The sequence below is a fragment of the Rhinolophus sinicus genome, linkage group LG07, assembly GCF_036562045.2.
Source record: "Rhinolophus sinicus isolate RSC01 linkage group LG07, ASM3656204v1, whole genome shotgun sequence".
Classification (NCBI taxonomy): Eukaryota; Metazoa; Chordata; class Mammalia; order Chiroptera; family Rhinolophidae; genus Rhinolophus; species Rhinolophus sinicus.
This window is the reverse complement of record NC_133757.1, coordinates 68,059,865-68,083,680: the sequence shown is the minus strand read 5'-3', so window position 1 is coordinate 68,083,680 and position 23,816 is coordinate 68,059,865. Positions and strand designations below refer to the sequence as shown.

Here is a 23,816-nt window from a genome sequence, read left to right as displayed (position 1 = left end):
TGCCCTGTGGGGGAGGGGAGCAGAGCAGGCCTCCACGCTGGGGCTGGGGGCGGGGGCAGGTGGGAAACCCAGGGCCCCCCAGGGCCGGGGCTGGGCTCCCCCCACAGCAGCCATTAACCCTAAACTGGCGACGCCCACCCCCTCCAGACGCCTCCCCCCAAGAGCCCTTTGTCCTCAGCCCCTACCCCTACTTTATGACAGCCCCGGGGGAGAAGTATTCCCAGGCAGAGACCTGGCGGGGATGGGGGGTGCTGGGTGGTCGTTAGGAACTAGCTGGGGGTTGCGAAGAGGGAACGGGCTACGCCCTCCCCCCCCCCCCAAGCCTCGAGGAGAGAGAGGTCACCCGCTCTGGCCCGGGCCTTGCAAAACACGGTTATTTAAAGAGTTGTGCAAGGCTGGGGCCCGCGGGTGGCGAAAGGGGCCCCTCACTCCACGGAGGGGAGAAGAGGAGGAGGGTGGGGCAGCAGGCTGGGGAGGGGGCTAGGGGAGTCGGGAGGGGGCGGCCAGGAGGAAGTGAGGAAAGAAAAACTGAAAAAGAAGATATAAAACGACAGAAACCCCAGTCCGGGCTTCAAAGGCTTCTTGGAAAGCGGCCGATTTGCATGGGGGGGGGGCAACCCCTCGGCCCGGGAGACTAAAAACGGAAGATTATTGACAAACGCTTCGCCCGGGGTCGAACACCGAACGTTGGAATTGACAAACGCGAGCTCCCCGCGCTTACTGCACCCGCTTTGTGTCTGGGGGGCACTGAACCGGGAGAGGGGGCTTTTCCCGGGAGTCCCCGTCAGAGAGTTGGGGGCCCGGGCCAAACCCACTCCCGGGCGCGGTGACCGCGGTGTCCCCTCCAGGGGCCCCTTTCTGTCCAGGACCCGACACTTTATAAATAAACCGTCCAGGCAGGGAAGGCTCACCAGGGAACTGCCCTTCCCCACCTGGCGCTCCCACTCTCCTCTCGGTTACCGAATAAAACACCCGACCCGATTCCGGGGAGAAAAAATGAACTAGGAGCCAGGAGCGCAGCCCCCGCGCACAGAGACCATTTCCTCCCGCTGGGTGGGGGGCGCATTCGCGACACCGACCGTCCCCGCGCGACCCTATGTAATATGGAAGGTGAGGTCTTCGAGGGGGCGCAGAGAAAACCATCCCAACTCCAACCCACCAGAGTCGTCTTCCCAGCGCTGGACCCCCACCTACGTCCCTTCCCAACTTTGGGGACCCCCTCACCCCGGACCGGAACCAGCGATTTAAAAGGCCAGCCGCCCTCCTCCCCGAGCCTCACCGCACGGGGCCCACTCGGGGGGCGCAGGGCCCGCTCCAGGGGAGCATGCCCCGCGCCTGGCGTCCGGCCCTGCCCTGGCAGCGCCTGGCCTGCGGCCCCCGCCGCGAGCTGCGCACTGCTGGCCCCCGGCCGCCGCCGGGTTTGTGCCGCGCGCCGACTCACCCAGCCGCCGGCCCAATCCGCGTCTACACCCCCACCCGACCGGATTGGTAAAAGTCTCCCCGCGCGCGGCCTCCACCGCCCCTCCCCTCCCCCCCCCACCGGCGCGCTCACCGCCCCGCAGACAAATCACCGGGTGACAAATCGCTCTCAGATGCAAATACCTCGCCGGTGATTCAGCACTGCGGCCCGGGACGCGGGGAGGGGTCTCGCGAGGCCCCCTCCCCCTTCCTGGACGCCCCCTGTCCCCCAGCCCTCGGTCCCACAAAGCACGACCTGCCCAGGGTGTTGAGGGGGGAGATTGAACGGAAATTTTCAGGTCGCGGCCCCTTTAAATGATAATAAATAATAAAAGAGAAGGGGGGGGGAACAGTGACGCGAGAGGCCCCACCCCTGCCTAGGGATGGTGGGCAAAGTGCGTGCCGCAGCCCTGAGCGCACAGCGCGTGGAGGACGCGGGCGGGCCTGGGAGTGCCGGATGGGGAGGAGAGGAGGTTGGGCCTCCTCCCAGGCGGCTGGGGAGACCCGAACCAGGTCGAGGACCCGCTCCCCACTTTACTGGGCACGTAGCATGAATCTCCCAAGCTCAGAGTTTCACTCCTATCCCTTAGACTCAGCGTCCTGGCGCCAGTTACTTGGCCCCCGCGGAGCCGAGCCCTGGTTTTCTAGTCTGTAAAATGGGGATTACAGACTGGGGAAGAAATGAGCTATTGTGATGAGAACCGGGAGTGGGGCAGGGCCTGAGGGAGGAGCCAAGGCCCGGCGAGGGGGCCCCGCACAGTGGGGAGGGGTCTCGGAGAGGGAACGGCTACCTGGCGCCGGGCACCAAAATGGCAAAGGCGTGCTGGGTCTCCGGGGGAGTTCGTCGCGGAATCGAGACTACCCCTATCGCCCACTGTCACCACTTCTTGGGAACCTGACAATCCACCGATTAGAGGGGGACGCGAGTATCTCTTCTTAGTAATAATTTCATAATTTACATATTCTGAGCCCTCGGGTGCCCAGCCACGTGCCTGCCGCAAGGTTCAACCCTACTATTTCTACGGAGTGGAGACTCTAAATGTCCCCATTTGGAAAAGCCAGAAACTGAGGCACAGAGTAGAGTCGGGGGAGGGGTGTATGTGGGGTGTGGGTGGGCTCAGCTCGGAGGTCTGAGCCCCTGAGGAAACCCCTGCGGGCTAATCGCAGGGGCACAGGCTCCAGCCCAGATAAAAGCCAACTGGGAGTCGGGTGGGGGCAGGAGCCATCCGGAGGCCCCCACTACTCTAGGTTCTCACCGGTAGGACTGGGGTCCCCGGTCTTGTGTGTTGGGGGGTTCGTGTGCAGCCCTTCCTCCTCCCCTAAAGCAACACAGCATTACCATCTTCTCCGTGTCCTTCCCTCAAATTGCAGGACCGCTGCCCCCACCCCACGGCTGGAGTCCTGCCCTACCCTTACAGAAATCCAGCCTCTAGCCCCAGGGCCACCTATAGCCTAACGGCAGCAGGTGGTGGGAGACCTCCACCTTTAGGCTATGAAACACCCAGCCCCAGCTGCTGCCCCACCCCACCCCGGAGGGAGGGGTCCAGACTTCTGCCCTGGGAGGGGAGGGTTTAGAGACCCAGGAGAGCTGGGCTGAAAAGCCTCCCATAAAGGGCCAGGCCCCAGCGCAGTCTCCAATATGCAGGGAAGCCCCCTCCCCACCAAAGGGCCAAACAGGTCAGAATGCACCCCCTGCCTCACCCCAGGCAGGAGCATGGGCCTCCCTGTGCCTCAGATTCCCCTCTCTGTAGAATGGGTCAATATAATGCATTCCTTTACAGCAGCTTCGAGCAATACATTTATTTCCCTGTTGGAAGGGAAGGGGAAAGGGTGGGGGAACTAGTCATTCAACCTGCTCTCCATTCAGGGAGGGCAGTATCCTCTTAAAACTTCACCCAGACCCCAAATTTCCCACCTTCCCACATTATTCCTGCTCAAATATATTCCCACTTCCGGGCCTTTGCACTGGCCATTTCCCCTGCGTGGAGTGCCCTTCCCCCGTGGCCCAGTGACCAGTGCCTTCTCCTCATTCAACTGGAACCTCAGGTCCTTCCCTGACCCCCCAGTGTCAGGTGTGGCCTGTCACATCACACTTTTATCTTCATCCAGGTGCTTCTATTTCAAAACAGCTGTATTTATTGAACCTACTCAGCCCTGAGGCTACCGCTGGTAGGTAGCAGGTGCTCAACAAACATTGGTTGAATTAATGAATTCATGTGTTCCTTCCCTTCCTCCCTCAAGTCCACAGGATTTTTGGTGCCTGTCTACACAGAGGTGAAGGGAACACTGAACTATTCACCATCTCCATCTCAGGGAGGTGAACGGCCAGCAGGAAACCCCTACCCCTGACCTGTTGTCAGTCACACCTTGCCTTGTCTTGTCGGTGTGAGCCAGGGCCCACGAACGTGTAATTTTTATTTTAAAATAACAAGAAAAAACGATTATGGTAACCATGAATATATAATAATAAATCCCGTCTAAATTATATTCGTCTTTATACTAACACAGCTGTAAAATATAATTTTAAATATTTTTTTCATAGAAGGAGCCCATGAGACAAAAGTGCCTAAGAGCCTGGACTAGAATAGTGCGGCTCTGCTTGACCCATTTTGCAGAGAGCAAACTTTCAGTTGGGGGCCCACGTTGGGGTACACATGAGCGATCCCCCCCAGGCACTGGAGACTCCTTGGTGGGATCGACCCAAGGAGGCAAGGAATTTCTGCAAGGTGCGCGCGCCACCTGCCGGGAATCTGCGGGGCTGCAGCCTGGAGGAGGGACCAGCGCCGTCAGGCCGTGCCTCCCGCCAGAGGCCGCTAAGTGGCGCCGTCTCACCTGAAAACGAGATTCCCGAGTCAGACAGGGAAACTGAGGCCCGTGGCGTGTTTCCTCCTCTGTAGCGCTTTCTGAATGCTCCACGGTGGAGTTGCTAGATAAATACAAGTCTCGCAATTAAACTTGAATAATTCAGATGAAAAAATGAATGTTATGTATATCCCAAATGTTGCATGGAATATACTTGTGCTAAAAAATCTGTCATTTTTATCTGAAATGAAACTAACCCCTCTCCCTACGCACCCAAACCCCCGGGCCTTAACCCCATAACGTGCCCCTGGGGCCCATCTCCATTCCCTTCCAGATGGGCTGTACTTGCATATGCCTGGTCTTGGCAACCCAAAAGATTAGAATAGACACAATAATAAAATAATAAATTAAAAAGAATCTCCACATACCTTGGAGCATGTCCGTCCCTGCTCAGAAGTGTCCCGTGGCTCCCATCACCCTCGGGAATGACCCAACTTGTTTCTACTGTCCCCTCACCTCTCTGTTCTCACCTTTTCATTCTCCCTTCCTCAGAGATGGGGATTCCCGGTCTTGAGTGTTGGTGGGGTCGTGCGCAGCCCCTTCCCTTCCCTTAAAGCACACAGCATTGCCATTTTCTAGGAGCCCTTCCCCTACATCGCCCCCACTCAAATTTCAGGCCCACTGACCCAATCCCAGGGGACTGGTGGGGAAAGCTGCCCCCACCCCAGGGCTGGAGTCCTGCCCTACCCTTGCAGGAAACCAGCCTCTAGCCCCAGGGCCACCTATAGCCTAATGGCAGCAGGTGGTGGGAGACCTCCACCTTTAGGCTATTAAACACCCAGCCCCAGCTGCTGTCCCTCCACTCCCAGAGGGAGGCGTCCAGACATCTGCCCCGGGAGGGGAGGGTTTAGAGACCCAGGAGAGCTGGGCTGAGAAGCCTCCCATAAAGGGCCAGGCCCCAGCGCACTCTCCAATGTGCAGAGAAGCCCCCTCCCCACCAAAGGGCCAAACAGGTCAGAATGCACCCCCTGCCCCACCCCAGGCAGGTGCATGGGCCTCCCTGTGCCTCAGTTTCCCTTCTCTATGGAATGAGTACATATTCATTCCTTGCACAGTAATTTTGAGGACTATATCTCCCTTTGTTATAACGGTAAGGGGGAGGGGGGTCCCTCTTCATCCCTCTCTAGCCACACCTGCATCCTAGTGATTTCTCAAATCTAAGAGACATATCCTGCCTCAGGGCCTTTGCACTGGCTGTGACCTCCATCTGGTGTGCTCAGTTTACAATTCCTGGACTTACCTCCTCCAGGAAACCTTTCTGGACTTGCCTCCTCCAAGGTCAAGTTTCCAGTTACTCACAATGGGCACACATTTTTCCTTTTCACATCTGTCACATTTCATCTCTAGGTGTTTGCGACTTACTGGCCCCGTACGGGTGGGAGTAGGGGATGCCAGATCGCTGCTATGGCCCCAGCCCCCAGCACAGAATCTGGCACATAAAAGGGGCTCTGAAAACAGTGTCCAGCTGAATGAATGTGAAGATAAATGAAGGGCACACCCTGAGTCTGCAGTTTTGAAATGATTTCCCTTCCTGAATGTCCTTTTCAACCCTTCAACTTTTTTTTTTGTTTGTTTCCAGATGATTGTAGATTCTAATACAGAGAGAACTCCCTCACCAGGCTTCCCCCCACAAGTAACAGTTTGCAACACTGTAGTACAATATCGCAATCAGGATATGGACATTGAAGCAAGCCACCAAAGTCGCTTTCCCCATTTTACTTGTACGTGCGTGTGTGTGTTTTGTTCTCTACAGTTTTATCACTTGTGTAGGTTCGTGTATTCACCACCATGGTCCAGGGACAGACTGCTTCCACCACAAGGGTCCCTCATGTCGCCCACCCACCTTTCCCCTCTCGCCATCATCTGTCACTCCAGCAACCACTAATCTGTTCACGTCATAATTTTGTCATCTCGAGGATGTTCATAGACTAACTCCCACACCACAAACCTATGGGGATGCCCCTTGCTGCTCAGCATCATTCCCGAGTTCCAGCCAAGGTGTTGCCAGTATCCATAGTGTGTCCACAACTTTTTCTTGCTGAGTTGCAGTCTGTGATGTCGCTGGATCATGGTCTGTTTAACCATTCACCTGTTAAAGGACAGCTGGTTGGTTCCAGTTTGGGGCTGTTGCAAATACAACTGCTATGAACACATGTATGCACATTTTGCATGAACAGGAGTTTTTGTTTCTCTGAGAGAGATGCTGGAGCCCAGCCCTCTTTAACTATTTTTTAATTCCTTTTTCACAGGGAAATCCTGCTACTCGCTCTGCATGCACCCCCTCTTTTTATCCCCTCAGCACACCTGGTTGGTTATTCATCCCACAAATATTTTTTCAGCGCTACTGTGCACTGGACCCCGGGGACACATGGAGGACCAAATCAGACATGCACCCAACAGGTACAACACAAAGACGTCAGAGCTGTGATGGGGGCAGCAATGGGCCTAAGTGGGGTACCTGACCCAGTCTGGAGGGATCCAGGAAGACTTCCGAGAGGAGGAGGCAACTGACCTGAGACATGATGGATGAGTGAGGGTGCACCCAGCACAACAGAGGGAACTGCATGTGCAAAGGCCCAGAGGCAAGGATGGCAATTCAGGAAGCCACAGGGGGAGGGTGAGTTTGGGGCAGCGGGGGCAGGAGAGGAGGTAGGCAGGGCCTGTGGGCAAAAGGGAGACTTTCATCCTCATGTCCAGCCCAGTCTGGAGGCTGGGTCTTAAAAACCAGAACAAGCTTCGGGCCAATGTCAAAATGGCACGATGTCTCTGCTTCTTAGTCTCACATTAACATCTCTGAAAATCTGGATTGCTTGGAGACCCATGTCCTCAAATGATGTGGGAGGACTGGGGCCCTCCAAGATATGGACGGTTGTCCTTCAGGGTCACAAAGCCTGCCAACTGTAGGACTTTTGGGGAGGCTGCTCTATGCCTCCCACCTCCAGCAGGCACATGCAGCCTCACCCACCAGGAGGTAGGGTCTCTTCCCCTCTGGTGGAATCTGGGTGGGACTCTGACAGCTCAATGTGGAAAAGTGACATTTTGGGACTTCTGAGCACAGGTCTCAGGAGGGAAGCAGTTTCTGCCTAATCTCAGAAGCTTCTGGCCAGGAATGTCTGACTTTCCAGGACCACCATACAGGGAAGAAGCCCAACAGCTACACAAGTGAAGCCGTTTGGGCCTTCCTGGTCCAGCCAACCCCACATGATCAGTGGGCCAGCTGAACCCCATGACCCCACAGAATCGTGAGAGATAACAAATGGACACTTTGTTTAAGGCGGTTTGTTACACGGAAATCAGTCCTGCTTCTCAAATGGGCAGCTTTGCATACTGTGCCCCAGGAAGGTTTTATTTACTCAATGACACCAGTTTTCCAGCCAGGACGCTGGACACTCACCAAATAGCAGCAATAACACCTTGTTTTGTCAATTTTTAAGATGCACAGTGTGACATTTTGATATCGCTGACAATGAGATGAATTTTAACAATCGTACAGGCAATCTGGAGGCAGTGTGTGAAAACGTCTACTGATGCTTCCTGAAAAGTTCCAGAACGTGCCAGCATCAAAGCATCTTCAATTTCAGAAAATGCAGAAATAATCATCACAATAGCAAGAGCAGCAAACATCACAGCCAACTTGTACCAAACATTACAAGAGGACAAGGTATGTTCACTAGGATTATCTTGGACAAAAATTAAGATATTAATAATAGAATAAGAGCAGCGCTTGTTTCCTAGGGGCCCACCTCCAACGCGCTCAGAGAGGGGCAGCATGTTCCCTTAGGACGCATAGCCTGCACAGTCCCGACCCACTGCTCCCCTGCTTCCGCGTCCTGGGGGCCGGGTGGGCGGTCAGGCAGTGCAGCTCGGCGTGGGGGACGGCGGGGCACGAGGGCCCAGGCCGCCGGGGTCGCCGGGGAGCGCAGTGGCAGACACGGCGGAAGGCCTGACGGAAGTGCGAGCCCAGGAACGCGTAGAGCAGCGGGTTGAGCGCTGAGTTGCTGTAGGACATGCAGTGCGCCCAGATCTTAAGCACGTAAGCGGCGTAGCTGCGCGGGTGCCAGGAGCCCGCTGGGCCCAGCGCCTGCAGCACCAGGAACAGCTGGATGGGTCCCCAGCAGGCCGCGAAAAGCAGGACCACGGCCGCCACCAGCCGTGACACCTTGGTGCGCACAGCGCCTGCTCGCTCCACCAGCAGCTGCCCCTGGAGGTGGGGGGAGGTGGGAGGAGGACAGTCTATAGGTCACCCCCTCAGATCTTGCCTCCTTTGCCGTCTCAGATTCCCCCACTGCCCCTTTCAGACCCCTGCAGATGCTCTCTCCCCCAACTGTGCCAACCCCCACTCCAGCCTGGCGGCGCCCCCCACCTACCCAGCGGCGCACCTGCAGGGCGCTGTCCGCGGGCGCGGGGCGCACCGCGGCCCGGCCCAGGTGGCGCAGCATGGCCCCGTAGCAAGCACAGGTGGCGACCAGCGGCAACAGGTAGAGCGCCAGCAGGTTGTAGAGCACGAAGGCGCGCTCGAGGGCGCGACTGGGGAAGGCCTCGCTGCAGTAAATGCGCGGCCCAGGAGAGAGGCGGTGCAGGGCAAGCACCGGAGCAGACACGGCCGCCGAGCCTGCACCACAGGCGCGGCTGAAGACCTTGCCGGGACGAGGGTTGCCAGAGGTCCAGGGCCCTGGTCCCCCAGGTGCCTCCCCAGTCCGCACCCTCGTGGTTCTTCGCAGGGAGCGTTATTACGCCTATTTCCCAAATGCAGGACCGAACCCCAGAGAGGGGCAATGAGTGGGAGGGCGCACGGGGCAAGAGGACTTGTCCCCCCACTCCTGTGACCCCACGCTTCACTCACCCACCCAGATGCCCAGGCTGACGGCCAACGCCAGGCGGGGCGTGCGGCGGTGCAGGGCGCGCAGCGGGAATACGGTCACATACCAGCGGTCCACGCTCATGGCGGTCAGGGTGGCGCAGGTGGCCTGCACGGAGACCTGGGAGGGCCCGGAGCTGGGCGTATGGCCCTCACCCTGCCCGGTCTGGGGCCTGATCTGTCCGCACCCACCCTGCAGGTCCCTCCACATGTCCAACCACTCAGGCACACACTGGACGTGTCCTGGGAGAGTCTCCAGGGGCCACAATGAAAAGGGCAGGATAGAACCCATACTAGAGAGGATCCCAGGATGGCAGGGGTTAGAGGGAACCCCGAGACTCACAGGGAGAGGCAGAACTATCCTAGGAACTCAGGACAGGTGGGGCAAGGGCCATCTCTGTGCCCATCCCTCAGACTGGCCCCTATCTGTGTCCCTCCCCATTGCCTAGGTCCTTCTCCCCAATACCACCGGTGCAGGCTCCGCCTCCTCCCAGCTGCATCCTCCAGACTCTGCCTACACTCCCCTCCCAACCGGTTTTCCAGCCCACCCACACCCAGACTCAGCCCCTGGCTCCCCAGCCCATGGCCCACCTGCTGAATGTAGTTAACGAACTTGCACATGAAGTCGCCCAGCACCCAGGCTGGCAGCAAGTAGAGCAGGGCAGTGAAGGGCACGCAGCACAGCAGGAAAGTCACGTCCGTGGCTGCCAGGTTAGCTGCAGGCGGAATGAGAGGACGCTGGACATGGGGTACACAGGCCTCACCCCCCCCCAAGCGCTCCTGGCCCAGGTTCCTAGCTCTTGTCTTTGTGGGAGTGACCAGCCGGACAGCTCCAGAAGTCCCCCTATTCCTTCATTCTCCCCTTTTACATTTCAAATGTCCCACACACACTCCGGCACAGGCTTCACAGCCATTGGAGCAGCTTCAGTGGGCCCCGCTCTCCCCTGACTGGGCTGGGAGAGCCTGAGCAGGTCCCTGTCTCTCTGAGCCTCAGTTTACTCGTCTGCAAGTAAGCGATTGTGGTGGAGAGTACTGAGCACTCACACAAATGTGCAAACTGAGCCACTGAGACAGAGATTGCTAACTGGGAGCTCGGGGGCCAAGCAGTTCCTCCCCACACTTCTTTTATTCATCACTGTGTCATAAGAACCACATTTCAAGGCAACATCTTCCTTGAGTGGCAGGGGCGAGCTCTCTGTGTACTACACTCTCCAGGCTCCCTTTTGACTGCAACAGCCCGCATGAAACCCTCTAAGGCAAAGTTTGCAACCTGTAGTGTAAGGTACAGGGACAGTAGGGAAAGGATGGGAGAACTACACTTGATCTTAGCCAAAAGGCCGAGAAGTGATAGGATGGGAGAACTACAGGAGAGAGACCCCTATCTGGGAGGGCCCGGAGGCCCTGCGAGGGGGCGTCCCTGGGCCACTCCGGCCTCTTGGCGACCTCCGGAATGGCGCGCTGCGCCTGGGCGCTCACCAATGTAGAAGTTGGTCACCGTGCGCATCTGCTTGTGGCGGCAGATGACGAAGATGACAAGCGAGTTTCCTGTCAGGCCAAGCAGCATCAGCGCAGTGAAGAAGAGCGGCACGAGCCAGGCGTCCACCGGCCGCAGCTCGGGGGCCAGGCCGTTGGTGGCGTTGGCACCACAGCCTGGGTAGCCGGATACGTTGGCCAGCGCCCACCAGGATGCATTGGTTCCTGACATGGCCAGGGCGTGCAAGGCTTCGCCGCCCTCTTCCTCCCGGCCTTCCGGGATTTCGTCCTAGGATCGCCGCAGAGATGTTCCTCCTGGCCTCGCCCTGGGGATGCCCCCTCGAAGCCCGAGAAGGGTTTCGGTTGGAGGACACCGGGTCTGGAGGGCGGCTCCTCTGGGCTCAGGCTGCGCCTTTGCTCCTGCCGTAGTCTCCGCGTGTTTATACCCGACTCCCCCACCATTGTCCCCGCCTTCTGGCCTCTCCTGCAGCTGTTCGCCACTCCCTCCACTGCCTGTGCATCCTCCATCCACCCGCACAGCAACCTTCTCCCCATTCCCTCCACCCCTTGAACAGTCAGGGTGGGAGCACTAGAGGGTACCAGCTGGAGGAGGGGATTGGAGTGGAGCCAGGGATGGATAGGCTGCATGGAGGCTGCTGTGGAACCTGGAAGGACAGACCCTGACCAGGGGGCAGAGACTCACCACCGGGGGCGGGCTCTGGCGGTTAGACAGATGTCTGTTCTTTAAGGAACTCAACCTCCCTTGACTCCGGTTCTGCAAATCAGACCCCTAGGATGTGACCACCTCCCAGCTCATGTGCAGCGGTTGGCAAACATCTGCACTGGGCACATGGGCATCTGTGCTGTTGGTGGAAGGTACCAGGTAGAGGGCAATTTACAAAGGACACTGTTGATCCCGAAAACCCACACTCAGAAATGTACCTGAGACTAGCCCATAAAACTGTACCAGGATGTCCAGGCCATTGTGGAGTACTATGCAACAGAGAAAAAGATGCTACCCTTTGTATAGACTAAAATGGGAGCAGAGATGAGTAAATATGCATAGGTATTAAAGCACATCAGTGTCTCCAGGGGGAAGTACAAAGAGCTTGTGGTGGGGGACACATTTCCCTGTTCACCCTTTTTATACCTTCAAAGTTAATCTTGATAATGGGGACCCAGTTGCCTCCGTCCTCCTCCCCACCACCACCCTGTCCAGGTTCCACCTCAGAAAAATCCCTTTGGGGTAGTAATGAAAGACAGATTAAGGTGAGGAGACCCATGATTACCAGGTAGGAATGGAGGAACTGTTTTGGGGGAGTTGCTGGCAGAGCACTCAGCAGGTGCTTAAACCTTCATGGTGGGGATCTGGGGAGTAGCAGAAGCTCACAGACAGGATGAGGGTCTGTGCATCCGGAAGGGTGTGAAGAAGGTGCAGTACAGGTTCCCTGGGAGTGAGGCCCCTGTTACGACAAGGCCTGGGCTGCATCCTCTAGAATTGACATGTTTATTGAGCAGCTACTCACCATGGGCCAGAGCAAGAGATCAAACATCCGTGGCCCCCTGAGTCCCCTCCTCGCCTCCTCCTGGAGGTCTGTTCTCTCCCGACACGTATCACCATTGATTTCTTTTGCCTCTTTTCACATTTATCTACATGAAACCACACAGTATGAGCTCTTTTGGGTCTTTTAGCCCTTCCACCTCCTTTCTTTTTCTTTTCGCCCCTTGCTCTTTATTTGTTAAGGCAACCGGGTTATTTGTCCTGTATAATTTGCACCAGGCAGGATCTGGTGGGTGCCCCACTTTGCTTGTAGACTGAAGAGTGGATTCTAGATTCTACAGTAGCTTTAACTCTTTGCTCCAAGTCCTCTCGTGGCTCCCCATTGCCCTCAGGACGCAAACCAGATCTGTCATCACAGGACTACCAGGCTCACAAATCTGTTTCTCCCTTCCACTACTATTCTCCTTGCCCCCTCCATCACTGGCTTTGGATGCCCCAGGACCTTTGCACTGGCTGTTCCCTCTGCATGGCACACCCTTCCCACTTCTGTAGTTTGCCAGTCTCCGTGTGAGAGGCTTCCTCTTCCCCCGACTCAGTGAGGGAGGGGTCTGTCATTGGTCATTGCTGGGTCCACAGAGCTCAGCACTGGCCTCAGCCCACAGTGGACATCTGTTAAATGAATAAACCCAAAAAAGCAAAAGGGGTGGGGGCTGACGTCTCATTTTCAGAGATGAGTAAACTGAGGCACCCAGCTGGTGCTCCAGGGGCTACACTTTACTGGCGACTGGGAGGGGGCTAGTAGAAGGGAAGTTCTGGTCGGTGTTGGAGAGGGGGAGTATGGGTCATTTCGACTCTCCCCAGCCTCTGAAAAGGCCCCCCGCCCCCAACTACCCAGGCCTCAGTGTCAAGTATCCTGTCGATCTCCGCTGGGTGCCCAGCCCTGTCCACAGCCTGACTTTGTGGCTGCTGTCCCCCACCTCCGCTTCAGTTTCTTAGTTTCCCCGTCTGTCCCTCAGGGGCTGGGTACCCCTCCACCCGCAGCCTGGGGCCTGGCCGGCCTCGTGGCGGCGGTCCCCTCCCCACGCGTCCAGCCTCCAGGATCCGCCTCGGCCCGCCTCTGGGAGCCCGTCACTTCCTGCCCGGCCCCAAGTAAGCCCTGCCGGGTGGCGGCGCCGACGGCGACATCCGAGCCATGGTCGCGCTGGAGAACCACGAGGGCGGCTCGGAGGCGGCGGGGGACGCCCCGGGCGGGCGACGGACGCTGTGAGCGCGGTGGGGCGGGCGGGGCGCGCCCTCCAGGGCTCCAGCTACCCCCCCTAACCCTCCCCACTTCGGCCGCAGCCCCAGGCCCGCCCCACCCCTTTTCTTCGGTGACACCTCCTATATGCGGGTGGGGGTGGGGGTTTATTGTTACCCAGTGTTTACTCCGGGAAATCCCATCTCCGACAGGGGGCGGAGGGGCATACCTGGTGTATGGGTTTACAGACCCCTGGAACCTGGAGTCCCGGCCGGTACAGACCTGCCTCGGGGTTCTGTGCGCCTGTCACTGCTTGCGTGAGGCGGCCGCTGCTCGGTGTCCCCTGACTTTCACCCACACGCGGTGTTACTGTCCCCTGGCTGAGTACTCACCCCACAGCCAGGGCTGGTTCCTCGCTTGTGTTATCAACCCCTCCTCTGGGGGGAGAGGACTGTTAGTTTCTGTCGGGCTGCTTTCCCAGATTAAATGCGGCGGGGGTGGGGGCTTAAAATCCAGGTAATCGAGCCTGTGTGTCCTGAGAGGAAGACTGGAAGCAGGTGGAGCGGCTCCATCTGGGTGTGGACACTGTTGGTCGCAGATTTGCTTTGAATCCCAGCCTTTAGGCAGAAACCTGTGTGGTCCACTCTTTGGTGCCTCAGTTTCCCCACCTGTAAAATGAGATAATAACAATGGCTTCTTCTCAGAGTGGTGGGGGTCAATGACCCCGCAGCCCAAGGTGCCCAGCAAGTGGGATCATCCACTCTTTAATTATCCTAAACATCTTATTATTGTAGTTGCTTTATTATTTTAAAAGGATCTTATTTCATTATTTTTATTGTTGTTATTTTATTATGATATTTATTATTACTCTAGTGTTTTTATATTTATTACCTTTTATTATTATCTCCTCTGGGTGCTTAGCAGAGGCCATACATGTCTCTACAGAACCCACTCTGAGTCACTCCTGGTGCCCCCCATCTCCGTGTGCTGAGGGGCGTGGCCACTGTTGTGGGGGCCCCACTGGGCCCCACCCAGCCTGAGTCACCTCAGCCCTGAGCCTTCTTGATTTCCTACTGGGGAACTAGGTTCCTCTCTTGCCTGTTCCTGGGGGAGGGTACCAGTCAGAGAGGGTGGTTTTGGTCCAAGGTGGCAGGTGTCTAAATTCCCCATTTCAGGGAGCAGACTTGGGGGCTACGAAGTCTGTTTCCCCCAAACACAATTTGACTTAGCAGCTGTTCGCTATTGGACCTGTCCACTGTGTAGACATTTCCCAAGGACTACGGGTCCAGAAAGTCTCAGGGGCTCTGTCTGGGTCCTCAGTGTCCCTATCTATGAAGAGGTCTCTGGAAGGCATGGGAGGCAGACGAACTGGCCCTTAGGTGAATGTGTAAACAGAAGGTCAGGTATTCACTCAACAAATAGCTATTGAGCACCTGCTGTGAGCCAGGTGCTGGGGACACAGCAGGGACCAAGACGCCCCATCCTGTGTCCTGTTCCCATGGGTCTAGCAAGGGAGGTGAGGATTAAGGAGTAAACAGATACATGGACCAGCTGGTTTCAGATGCCAACTGGTGAAACAGGCAAACAGGGCTGATTGGGCTAGTGGGGCAGGGACTGTTTCTGGGGAGGTGACATTTGAGCAGAGGCCAGAATGAGCTGAGAAAAGGTGCTTCAGGCAGAGGGCTCAGCGTGTGTAAAGGCCCTGAGGTGGACTGTTTTTGGCAAGTTTGGGGCACATGAAGGGGCCCCTGTGGCCAGAGTAGAGGAAGCCATGGAGGAGATATGGGGTTGGGCATCAATGATATATTTTATATGAAGTTTATACCAATGTCCAACCACCCCCAGCCTTCATTACAAATCTGACGTACCCTGCTGCTTCTGCCCTTCCCCCTTCCACCCTGTCCTTTCTGTGTCTTGAGTGGGGGGATTTGGGCCCCCTGAGGCCACATGTTTCTTATCTCCTACTGGAATCTGGTTGAAGTCAGCAAGTTTGAATTGGTAGACTCATTTTCCAGTGCTCAGCTCAGAGTTTCAGGCCTATGAGAGGGTGGTAAGGCCCCTGTGAGACCAGGCATAGACTGTATGGTCCAGGTACGGGACAGGCAAGGAGGAGCCAGGCCAAGGAGGAGCTGAGCCTTGCTCTGAGGTGCTGAGGAGCTATGAGAGGTCATGGAGCAGGGGAGATACCAGCTGGGTCTTAGCTTTGGTCTGAGGAGCTCACCAGAGACCTCTGTGGATCCAGGAGAGAAGCAGGAGGCTGAGTAGTTGGGGGTTCCTGTCAAGACTCAGGTTCAAATCTTAGCTCTGCTCCTACTCTCAAGGTGCCGGGGAGCCCCATCTCTCAGAGCCCCACACCCTGAGGGCTGGAGCTCTCTCACTGAGTCCTGCCCTGCTCTGACATCCCCTAACAGCTCCCCCTGGATGTGGCTTCTGTTATCGGCCCCACCAGGACACCATTCTGGACTCTGTCCAGCTCCCAGAGTGGAGACACAGGCTCTGGAGTTCCAGGGAGACCATAGGTGTCTGAGGCTTGGAGTGGGGGTGCTTGGGCCTCTGGGAGGCAACCCTCAGGTCAGGTCCTGTGCTTACTTGATATGTGAATGCTCAGTCCAGGGATGTTGCTATGATCAATGGTGTCGCTGAGGAGGTGAGCTCCCCATCACAGGAGGAAACCAAGCAGGTGGCAGCTGGGTCACGGAGAAAATACCTGTCCCAGCTCTTCTTGTCTCTAAGTGCCCCCTCCCAGACTCACAGGCACCCACAGGGATTTTTCGGGAGAACTGATCAAGCAGTTAATTTTTTGAGTACCTACTGCATGCCAGGCATACCTGTAAGTGCACACATGGAGGTTACAGTCTAGTGGGAGAGGTGGGCAGTCGTCAGCAGAGTAGAATGTACAGTGATCAGAAAACCAAAGCAGTAAGGTATTAAATAGTGGAGGTCAGAGTCTCACTGTTGTGGTTTCCACAAAAGCCAAAGGACAGTGAGTAGTGAGCCATTTGGAATCTAGGGCAGCGTGCACCAGGCAGGGGCACAGCCAGTACAAGGGCCCAGAGGTGGGACAATGCCTTGCTACCGGAGGAGCAGCAAGGACCTGGCTGGAGCAGAATGAGTGAGAGGGAGGGAGTTAGGATATAGGGAGGGGGGATCCTGGGACCCTGACCCTCTAGGGGCCAGAATCTACCATCACCCACAGGGTGAGGGTTTCTGAGCCCAGCGGGGACCATCCTGTGGTTTGGGGTTGTCAGCAGCTCCCCAGGAAGGCCTAGCAGCTTCTTGCTAGGAAGATTCCATCCAAGAGCCCCCTGCCCCCCACCCCCTGCATCTGACCTGCAGGTCCCCTGCGGGTCCCCAGAGGGAGGCCTGGCCTTGGTGCTGCTAATCCATCTCCACAGTTAATGCCATCTGCTCAGAGGAAAGCAGATTAGTGGGAGGGGGGCGGGGGGGGGTGCACTCCAGCCCCCTCCCTGATCCTGGCCCCTTTGGCACATGGTGGGGGACTAAGTGGGGCACGAGGTGGGTGGGCTCAGGTGAATCAAGTCTCTTGAGAAACTCTCAGAGGCCGGTAGTTTTCAAATCCAAGCCTCACCAGCTTGCAGCTAAAATCTGGAAAACTGAGGAAGGGGGGTTACAGCTTTTCTCAGCCACCCACCTGATGTGTGAATTCAGGCAAGTGTCTTCTCTTCTCTGAGCCTTGGTTTACTAATCTGTCATCACAATTGTGCGTACCTTCTGGATGATGTAACCATGAAACAAAATGAAAGTTTAAGAGTCCATGGCTACACATGTCAGGAGATGAGCTCCCTGTTGTTGGAGGAAACCAAGCCGGTGGTGGCTATGATGGAGAGCAGTAGTAGGGCTCTTCCTGGGGGTCGTGGCCTGTCCTGGCTCTGACGACTGTCCCCCCACCCCCCACCCCGGCCCACAGGCACCTTCCGGGATGCCTGCCCACTCTAGCCAGCTCCCAAGTGAAGAGGTTCTCAGCCTCCAAACGGAAGCAGCACTTCATCAACCAGGCTGTGCGGAACTCAGACCTTGTGCCCAAGGCCAAGGGGCGGAAGAGCCTCCAGCGCCTAGAAAACAGTAAGGTGGGGTCAGGGGGCACCTCCTGCTGACCCTTAGGCCTCCGATGAGAATGGTGTGCGTGTTAGCACTAACCATTGCCCTTACCATGAGCCTGGCCCTGAACTGGGGCTGGGCCAGAGGGAGCTCTGGGCATTGGAGTTCGGACTTTAAAGGGTGTGTAGGAGTTAAAGGGTATATAGGAGTTCAACGAGGCAGGGGAAGGTAGAAGGAGTTCTGGTTTCTGTGCTTTCTGGGGAAAACAGTTGGAGCATGGAGGTGGGGAGCCAGAAACGAAAGGCTGTAAATGAAGAGGCCAGGAAAAGAAAGACGGCCTGGGTATCTCCATGGAGCCTGGGGGGCCCCAAGTGCCACACCCCTGCCCAAAGACCATCTGTTTCCATCTAGCCCAGTACCTCCTGACCCTGCTGGAGACAGAGGGAGGCACATCTGGTCTGGAAGATGGGGACCTGGCACCCCGTGCAGCACCTGGCGTCTTCGCGGAGGCCTGCAACAATGAGACCTACGTGGAGGTGGGTCCCAGTACCGGGTCTCGCAGCCTCTGCTCCAGCCACTTTTTCTGTTCCAGCCCCACCACCACCAGGCATTGCCTGTGCTGGTGCCCCTGCCAGGAGCACCCATCCCTCTCTAGCCCCTTGATGAATGCCCCCTCAGTCTCCCTCAGGTCCCCAGAACAGGCCAGAACCCCCACCCCACCCCAGAACCTTCCAGCACTCGAGACTCATCTGCTCATCTCTATCGATACCGCTCCGCAGACAGGCAGGTCCGCAGGTGCCCCATGAACTCTTGGCAGGTCCAGCGGACAAAGGTGTCCTCAAGGAGTATTTCCATGCCCTTTGTGGCTCTCAGTGTGCATTGGCCAGATGGGGAAACTGAGGCCTAGAGACAACTTGTCACTAGCCCAGGGCCTGCCTGTCTGTTCCAGGTCTGGAATGACTTCATGAACCGCTCCGGGGAGGAGCAGGAGCGGGTTCTCCGCTACCTGGAGGATGAGGGCAGGAGCAAGGCACGGAGGAAGGGGCCTAACCGGGGGGAGGATAGGCGGAAAGGTGAGGCCCGCACGGGGGAAGAGGGGGCATACGGATTGGGGCCTGGACGAGCTTGTGGGGCCGGGCTGGGGACAGGTGGGGAGGAGCCTAGCGTGGGGACCGGGCCGGCGGTTTGCTCCCGGGGCTGACCCCACGCCTTGTACTCTTGAAGAGTACCCGGCCTACACTCCCGGAGAGTGCTTCCAGCGCATCAGCCGGCGTCTTCGAGCGGTCCTCAAGCGGAGCCGCATCCCCATGGTGAATACCAGATGAGGCTGGGCCTGTCTCCACCTGCCTGTCTTGGCGTCTCAGTTGGGGGCAGGGTGAGGGGAGGCCTGTTACTCAGCGCATGTGCTGTGGTGAAGGCAGGACAGGATACGCACCAGTGTGATCAGACTGCAGAACCCAGAACTGGGCAGGGGCTCTCTTTGAGGGTGGGAGGGCCAGGGGCAATGAAAGTGGGCAGGCACTGCAGGATGTACAGGAGTTCACAGGCAGAAGGTGCCGGCATTCAAAGGTATGGAGATATGTATCTAAGTGCCTGGTATTCTTGGAACCACTTAAGTAGCTTTATGTAGCTGGTCAGAGGCCACATTTGAACCTAGGGCTTTAGGCTCTGGAGGCTGTCCCCGGCATGGGGGTCCTGGACAGCCTGCCCAAGATTCCAAAGTTGGCTTGATCCCTGGGCTTGTCTGTCCTGCAGGGAACGCTGGAGACCTGGGAGGAGAGGCTGCTGAGGTTCTTCTCTGTGTCCCCCCAGGCCGTGTACACGGCCATGCTGGACAACAGGTGACGGGTGGGGGCGGGTGCTGTGAGCTCCCTGGGTGGCCAGTTTCAGCTCATGGCCACTCACCGCCTGTTCCTCTTCAGCTTTGAGAGACTCCTGCTCCATGCCATCTGCCAGTATATGGACCTCATCTCAGCCAGTAAGTGCCTGGGGCCTGAGACCCCCAATGAGCCAATTCAGCCAGAGCAAACTGAGGCCAAATGGGGTCTGCTCACTCAGCCAGAGGCTTCTGGGGGCTGCGGAACAGCCTGAGCAAAGTGGTGGCAGTGGGACACTGTGAGGCTCCTGTGGCCCTGGCGCTACTCTGAGTGACAGAGTGTAACAGACACCCCTTCATCCACATCTTCAGGTCCATGGGGAGAGAAGGACCTGTGTGGGGATGATGAAGCTGGGCCTCGAGGGGCTCTGAGATTACATGAGTGTACCCCAGTGTCTGCACGTTTCTCATTTAGCTATAGTCCCCCTCCACTGTGCCATACATGTGACTTCTGGCAAGTGACCCTTCCCGGGACCTGTGTCCCCACTTTACAGGAGGGGGGTGGTCTCGGGACACAGCCCCACAGAAAGGGTGCTCACAGGCCCTTGCTGGCCCTGAGCGCCCCCAATAGGAACTCCCCGTGCTTCTCTCTCTCTGCCTTCTGCCCAGAGTTGCTGAGACAGTTTCCATGGCAACCCCAGGATGTTTCATCCTGAGATCCCTGAAGCTCTCCCTCACAGGAAAGCAGCCCCCATGCTTCCCTTTGTTCCCATAGACTCAGGATGTTTGCTTTTGTTCCTATAGACTTAGGATGGAGGGACTGGGCTGGGGGTGCAAAATGGGGAACAGGGGAGGGGGAAAAGCTGGGCCTGCCTGGAGGAGGTACCAGAGAAAGACTGAGCTTCAGAGATCCTGAGGGCAGGTATGGACGCAGGAGACCAGGAAAGAGGTGCGACACTTGTTCAGGACCCGTATCCCCTTGGCCTCCAGCCTCTGTGTCAGTGTGCCCATCTAAACACGGGATGAAGGACAGAAAGGATGAAACAGGGTGCAGAGGGAGGCCCTAACGTAGCAACTGCTGTTTGCGGGAGTCTGCCCCTGGGACCTGGGGCGGGGGGGGTCACATCAGACAGACCCTAAGTGCCAGCTTGCAGTAACTTCTGGCAGGGAAGAGCCAGAGGTTCTTCTCTGTGTCCACCCCCCCCCCCCATGCTTCCCTTTGTTCCCATAGACTCAGGATGGAGTGCCATGTGTGCCATGACTCTCATGTTCCTTTCATTCTTGCCCCACTTGTCCCCTCTTGCAGGTGCTGACCTGGAGGGCAAGAGGCAGATGAAAGTCAGCAATCGTCACCTGGACTTCCTGCCACCTGGGCTGCTACTGTCTGCTTACCTGGAGCAGCGCAGCTGATGGCGGCCCTGCCTGCCTGCTCCTCTCCCCCACCAAGACTTCCCATACTATCTGCTAAAATATGTTTGTTATTTTTAGAGTTTGTCCTTAAAGATGTGCTCTCCCCCTTGGGGTAGCGGTCTCCTCACCCAGGCCCCAGCCCAGCTCATCTCTCCCAGGTGAACAGCTGGCAGCTGGGGCTGCCCCAGACTATCCCAGGGTCCCATAGCTCCCCACTCTGGGACTTGTATTTGGGTGGGGAGACCTGATCTGTTCATCTTGATGTTCCTTCTTCATTCAGTTTTTTGTGCCCAGTCTGAAGCACAAAACACTTAAGTGAGAAGTAGCTGGGTTTTTATCACTTAATTCGGCGTGATTTGTTGTAGATTTTTAAATTTCCCATTTGGGAAGAAAAACCAAATATTTGCCCCAACTGATAAATTGGGGGGCTTTCTTCTAGTCCCTGCTTTACCCCCTCCCAGTTTTTGGCTAGGATGGGGAGGTCTCTGGGGTGCTGCCCAGAAGCATTACGTCTTCTGTGTGTGTGTGTGTGTGTGTGTGTGTGTGTGTGTGTCTGGGTGCGCGTGGGCATACCAGTGCTCGTGACCCTAGACAAGCTGTGGCTTAAAGGCTTGTTTTACCCTCTTTGGAATGTGTGTTCCCGGGTGCCTTTTTGTGGCTTTTGGGGCCCTGCCTACTCTACCACTCCCCCACCTCCAACGTTTCTCCCCTCCTTTCATACTGGAGGTCTGGGACTTCCAGCCAGAAGCTCCCTCCCTCGGACTGCCACTTTCCCCACACCTTGTTCCCTCACCTTTCCCCTCCCACGCAGTCTGGCTCTAGCCTGTTGGTTTGGGGTTTTCTCTTGCTGGTCACCCTGTCCTGGTCCAGAAAAGCAGGGCTGGGGGACACCCCACTCCCGTGTATGTGGTTAGTTGCTTATTGAGGAAAGTGGAGAGTTCAATAAATTTCTGGTGCTCTGGTCTCCAGCTGTGGGGTTTTCTTTTGGGGCAGGGCTGGGGGCCCAACAGGCCCTCAGGATGCACTTGCGCCCTGGTCGCTGAGGGCTGTGGGCCTGGGGGGAGTAGCTTCATGCTGAGTTGCAGCCAGAGTGTGAGGCAGGGGGCAGGGAGACTTCTGGGAGCATCTGGCCATTGGCTCTGCCGCCCTGGCCCCTCACTGGTGCTTAGGTTCAACCCCAGGTCTGCCACTTCCCAGCTGTATGACCCCCGCCCCCCAGCTGCATGAACTCGTGGAAGATTTCTGAAGCAGCAGGAAGAACTATCCCACACTCAAACTCAAGGTGTCGCAGGGCTGCTCTCCCTCCGGAGGCTCAAGGGGAGGGTCCTTCCTGCCTCTCAGCTCCTCGGGACTCCAGTGTCGCTTGGCTTGTGGCTACATCTCTGCGGCCTGTGCCTCCCTCGTCGTCACGTGGCTTTCTCCTTGCATCTTTTCACGTTGTCTTCCCTCTATGTATGTCTGGGACTGGCCGGGGGTCCTGCAGGACGTCACCATCCGGGTTTTCTGCTGTTTTCCCCATGATTGCACTGAGGGATACGCCCTGCTCATCTGATCACATCAGGGTCCCTGCTGTCCCATGGCTCCTCACAGCTGACGTTGACATTGATCTCCTAGCCGGGGTGCTTTTCAGGCTTCTGCACTGGGAAGTTAAACCCCGCCCCACCCAGCCCCCACCTGCCCTCTCGGAAGGAGTCGCCTTGAGCAGCCAACGCGGAGGGATGGGGGTTTCCTAGAGGGCGGGGAATCTACGTTAATAATATAGGAATTCTGCAAGGTAGGGCTGTGGATCTGGGGTAAGAGTTTCTACGGCTGTGGACATGGGGGAGGAGCTTCGCGTTGAGTGACAGCGGAGAGTGAGGCAGGTGGAGAGACTGGAAGTGTCTGGCGGTTGGCTCGGCCGCCCTGGCCCCTCCCTGGTTCCTAGTTAAAACTTCAGCTCCGCCACGTCTTCCCCGCCCGGTGCCTGTATTTATTCAATCATTTATGTCTATGTGGAGGCGTGGGTATTTACTTCCTACTACTTTGGGTTATAATCCAGTATGACTTCATTTTGTTGCAGAAATGACTCCAGGATTGGCCTCTGGGAGCTCTCTTAGTGGGCTCCCATGTCTCTTTGAGGCATCCCCATCATTGTGGGGTTATTTTTTGAGCACGGTCCTGACTTCCTGCCGCTACAAGATGTTCCTGCTCGGCTGGTGTATTTCTCTCAGGTGCCTGGTTCCTTTTATCCGGGCACCGTTTTTGGAAACCAGTAGGCGCTGGGTGCACTGTATTCCATTTTAATATGCTTTTAAATAATTTTAAAGATAGACGCTGAATAATGGAAATCCAAATGGCTAGTACAGAGGACAAAAGGAGATTTTTGAGTCGCCAGCTTGGAGCCTCCCATCTGCGAAGGGGACCGAATCCCCAGGTTCCGAGAGGACAGGATTCGGCCTCGGGCATGGGGCTCTGGGGGAACACACAGGCCTCTCCCACTGCCACGAGGGTTCGAGTCTTGCCCTCGACATATGCTGGCTGTGTCAAGTTCTTCATAACCCTCTTCTCCAGCCCGGTTCCCAGGCTGCCCGGCCTCCAGGCCTTTGTCCAGGCAGTGCCTTACGCCCGGTGCCCCCTTCCCTGCAACCCCGGGGGGTTCTTCCTGGGGAAGACCCTTCAAACTGGGGAGAGTCTGGCAGGAACAGAAGCAGCTTTTGGAGGAGGAATTGGGGATGGGGTTTGAATCCAGAGGAGCCCTCAATTGAATAAGGTACCTGGCTTATCAGCGGCTCAGTTTCCCCACCTATGAACAATACAAAAGAAGAAAACAAACAGAACTAGCTTTTAGAGGACTTCGTGATGGGGGTTGAGACCGGAAGGAACCTCGATTGGGTAAAGCACTTCCTTTATTTTGTCTCAGTTCCTGATACCAGAAAAGCAAAAATATGGAACGCTTCACGAATTTGCGTGTCATCCTTGCGCAGGGGCCATGCTAATCTTCTCTGTATCGTTCCAATTTTAGTATATGTGCTGCCGAAGCGAGCACGTACTGACAGCTGATCCGAGGACTATTTAAAGGGCAAAGATAAAATTTCTTTTCACTAAGGGTGAACTTCTTTACAAAAGTTTAGCAACAAGTTTTTATATGATATTAGGGTAACAT

The 23,816-nt window shown here is 56.7% G+C and overlaps 3 protein-coding genes and 1 non-coding gene across 14 annotated transcripts in view; 1 reads left to right on the top strand and 3 right to left on the bottom strand.

The window, feature by feature from the left end:
• The window catches only part of ARID3A (AT-rich interaction domain 3A), a 36,212-nt gene extending 34,457 nt beyond the window's left edge, over positions 1–1,755 (bottom strand). The window contains exon 1 of one of the 4 annotated variants that reach the window (XM_074337383.1): positions 1,603–1,755. The gene's annotated coding sequence lies outside the window, so the exon portion shown is untranslated. The other 3 variants (XM_074337385.1, XM_074337382.1, XM_074337381.1) reach the window with 3 other exon arrangements.
• A 5,868-nt stretch (positions 1,756–7,623) lies between these two features.
• KISS1R (KISS1 receptor) lies at positions 7,624–13,780 on the bottom strand. 8 transcript variants are annotated; one of them, XM_074337375.1, is made up of 7 exons: positions 13,619–13,780; positions 12,178–12,301; positions 10,655–10,990; positions 9,770–9,894; positions 9,164–9,299; positions 8,688–8,932; positions 7,624–8,521 (listed from the first exon to the last, which is right to left on the bottom strand). In XM_074337375.1, the coding sequence occupies exons 3-7, from the start codon at positions 10,881–10,883 to the stop codon at positions 8,075–8,077; spliced, it is 1,182 nt and encodes a 393-aa protein (XP_074193476.1). In that variant the 5' UTR covers positions 10,884–10,990; positions 12,178–12,301; positions 13,619–13,780; the 3' UTR covers positions 7,624–8,074. The 8 variants fall into 8 exon arrangements, with proteins under 8 accessions (XP_074193476.1, XP_074193477.1, XP_019571597.2 ...); XM_074337376.1 differs by lacking the exon at positions 13,619–13,780 and having other exon boundaries at positions 12,178–13,196; XM_019716038.2 differs by lacking the exons at positions 12,178–12,301; positions 13,619–13,780 and having other exon boundaries at positions 8,688–9,056; positions 10,655–12,171.
• Positions 13,261–21,642, top strand: R3HDM4 (R3H domain containing 4). The gene is made up of 8 exons (XM_019716041.2): positions 13,261–13,415; positions 17,318–17,472; positions 17,860–17,984; positions 18,398–18,521; positions 18,673–18,758; positions 19,204–19,289; positions 19,371–19,426; positions 20,571–21,642. The coding sequence occupies exons 1-8, from the start codon at positions 13,345–13,347 to the stop codon at positions 20,672–20,674; spliced, it is 807 nt and encodes a 268-aa protein (XP_019571600.1). The 5' UTR covers positions 13,261–13,344; the 3' UTR covers positions 20,675–21,642.
• Positions 21,643–23,592: 1,950 nt separating this feature from the next.
• LOC141573002 (U6 spliceosomal RNA) lies at positions 23,593–23,699 on the bottom strand. The gene has a single exon (XR_012498587.1). It is a non-coding gene; the product is annotated as a U6 spliceosomal RNA (small nuclear RNA).
• Between the last annotated feature and the right edge of the window lie 117 nt (positions 23,700–23,816).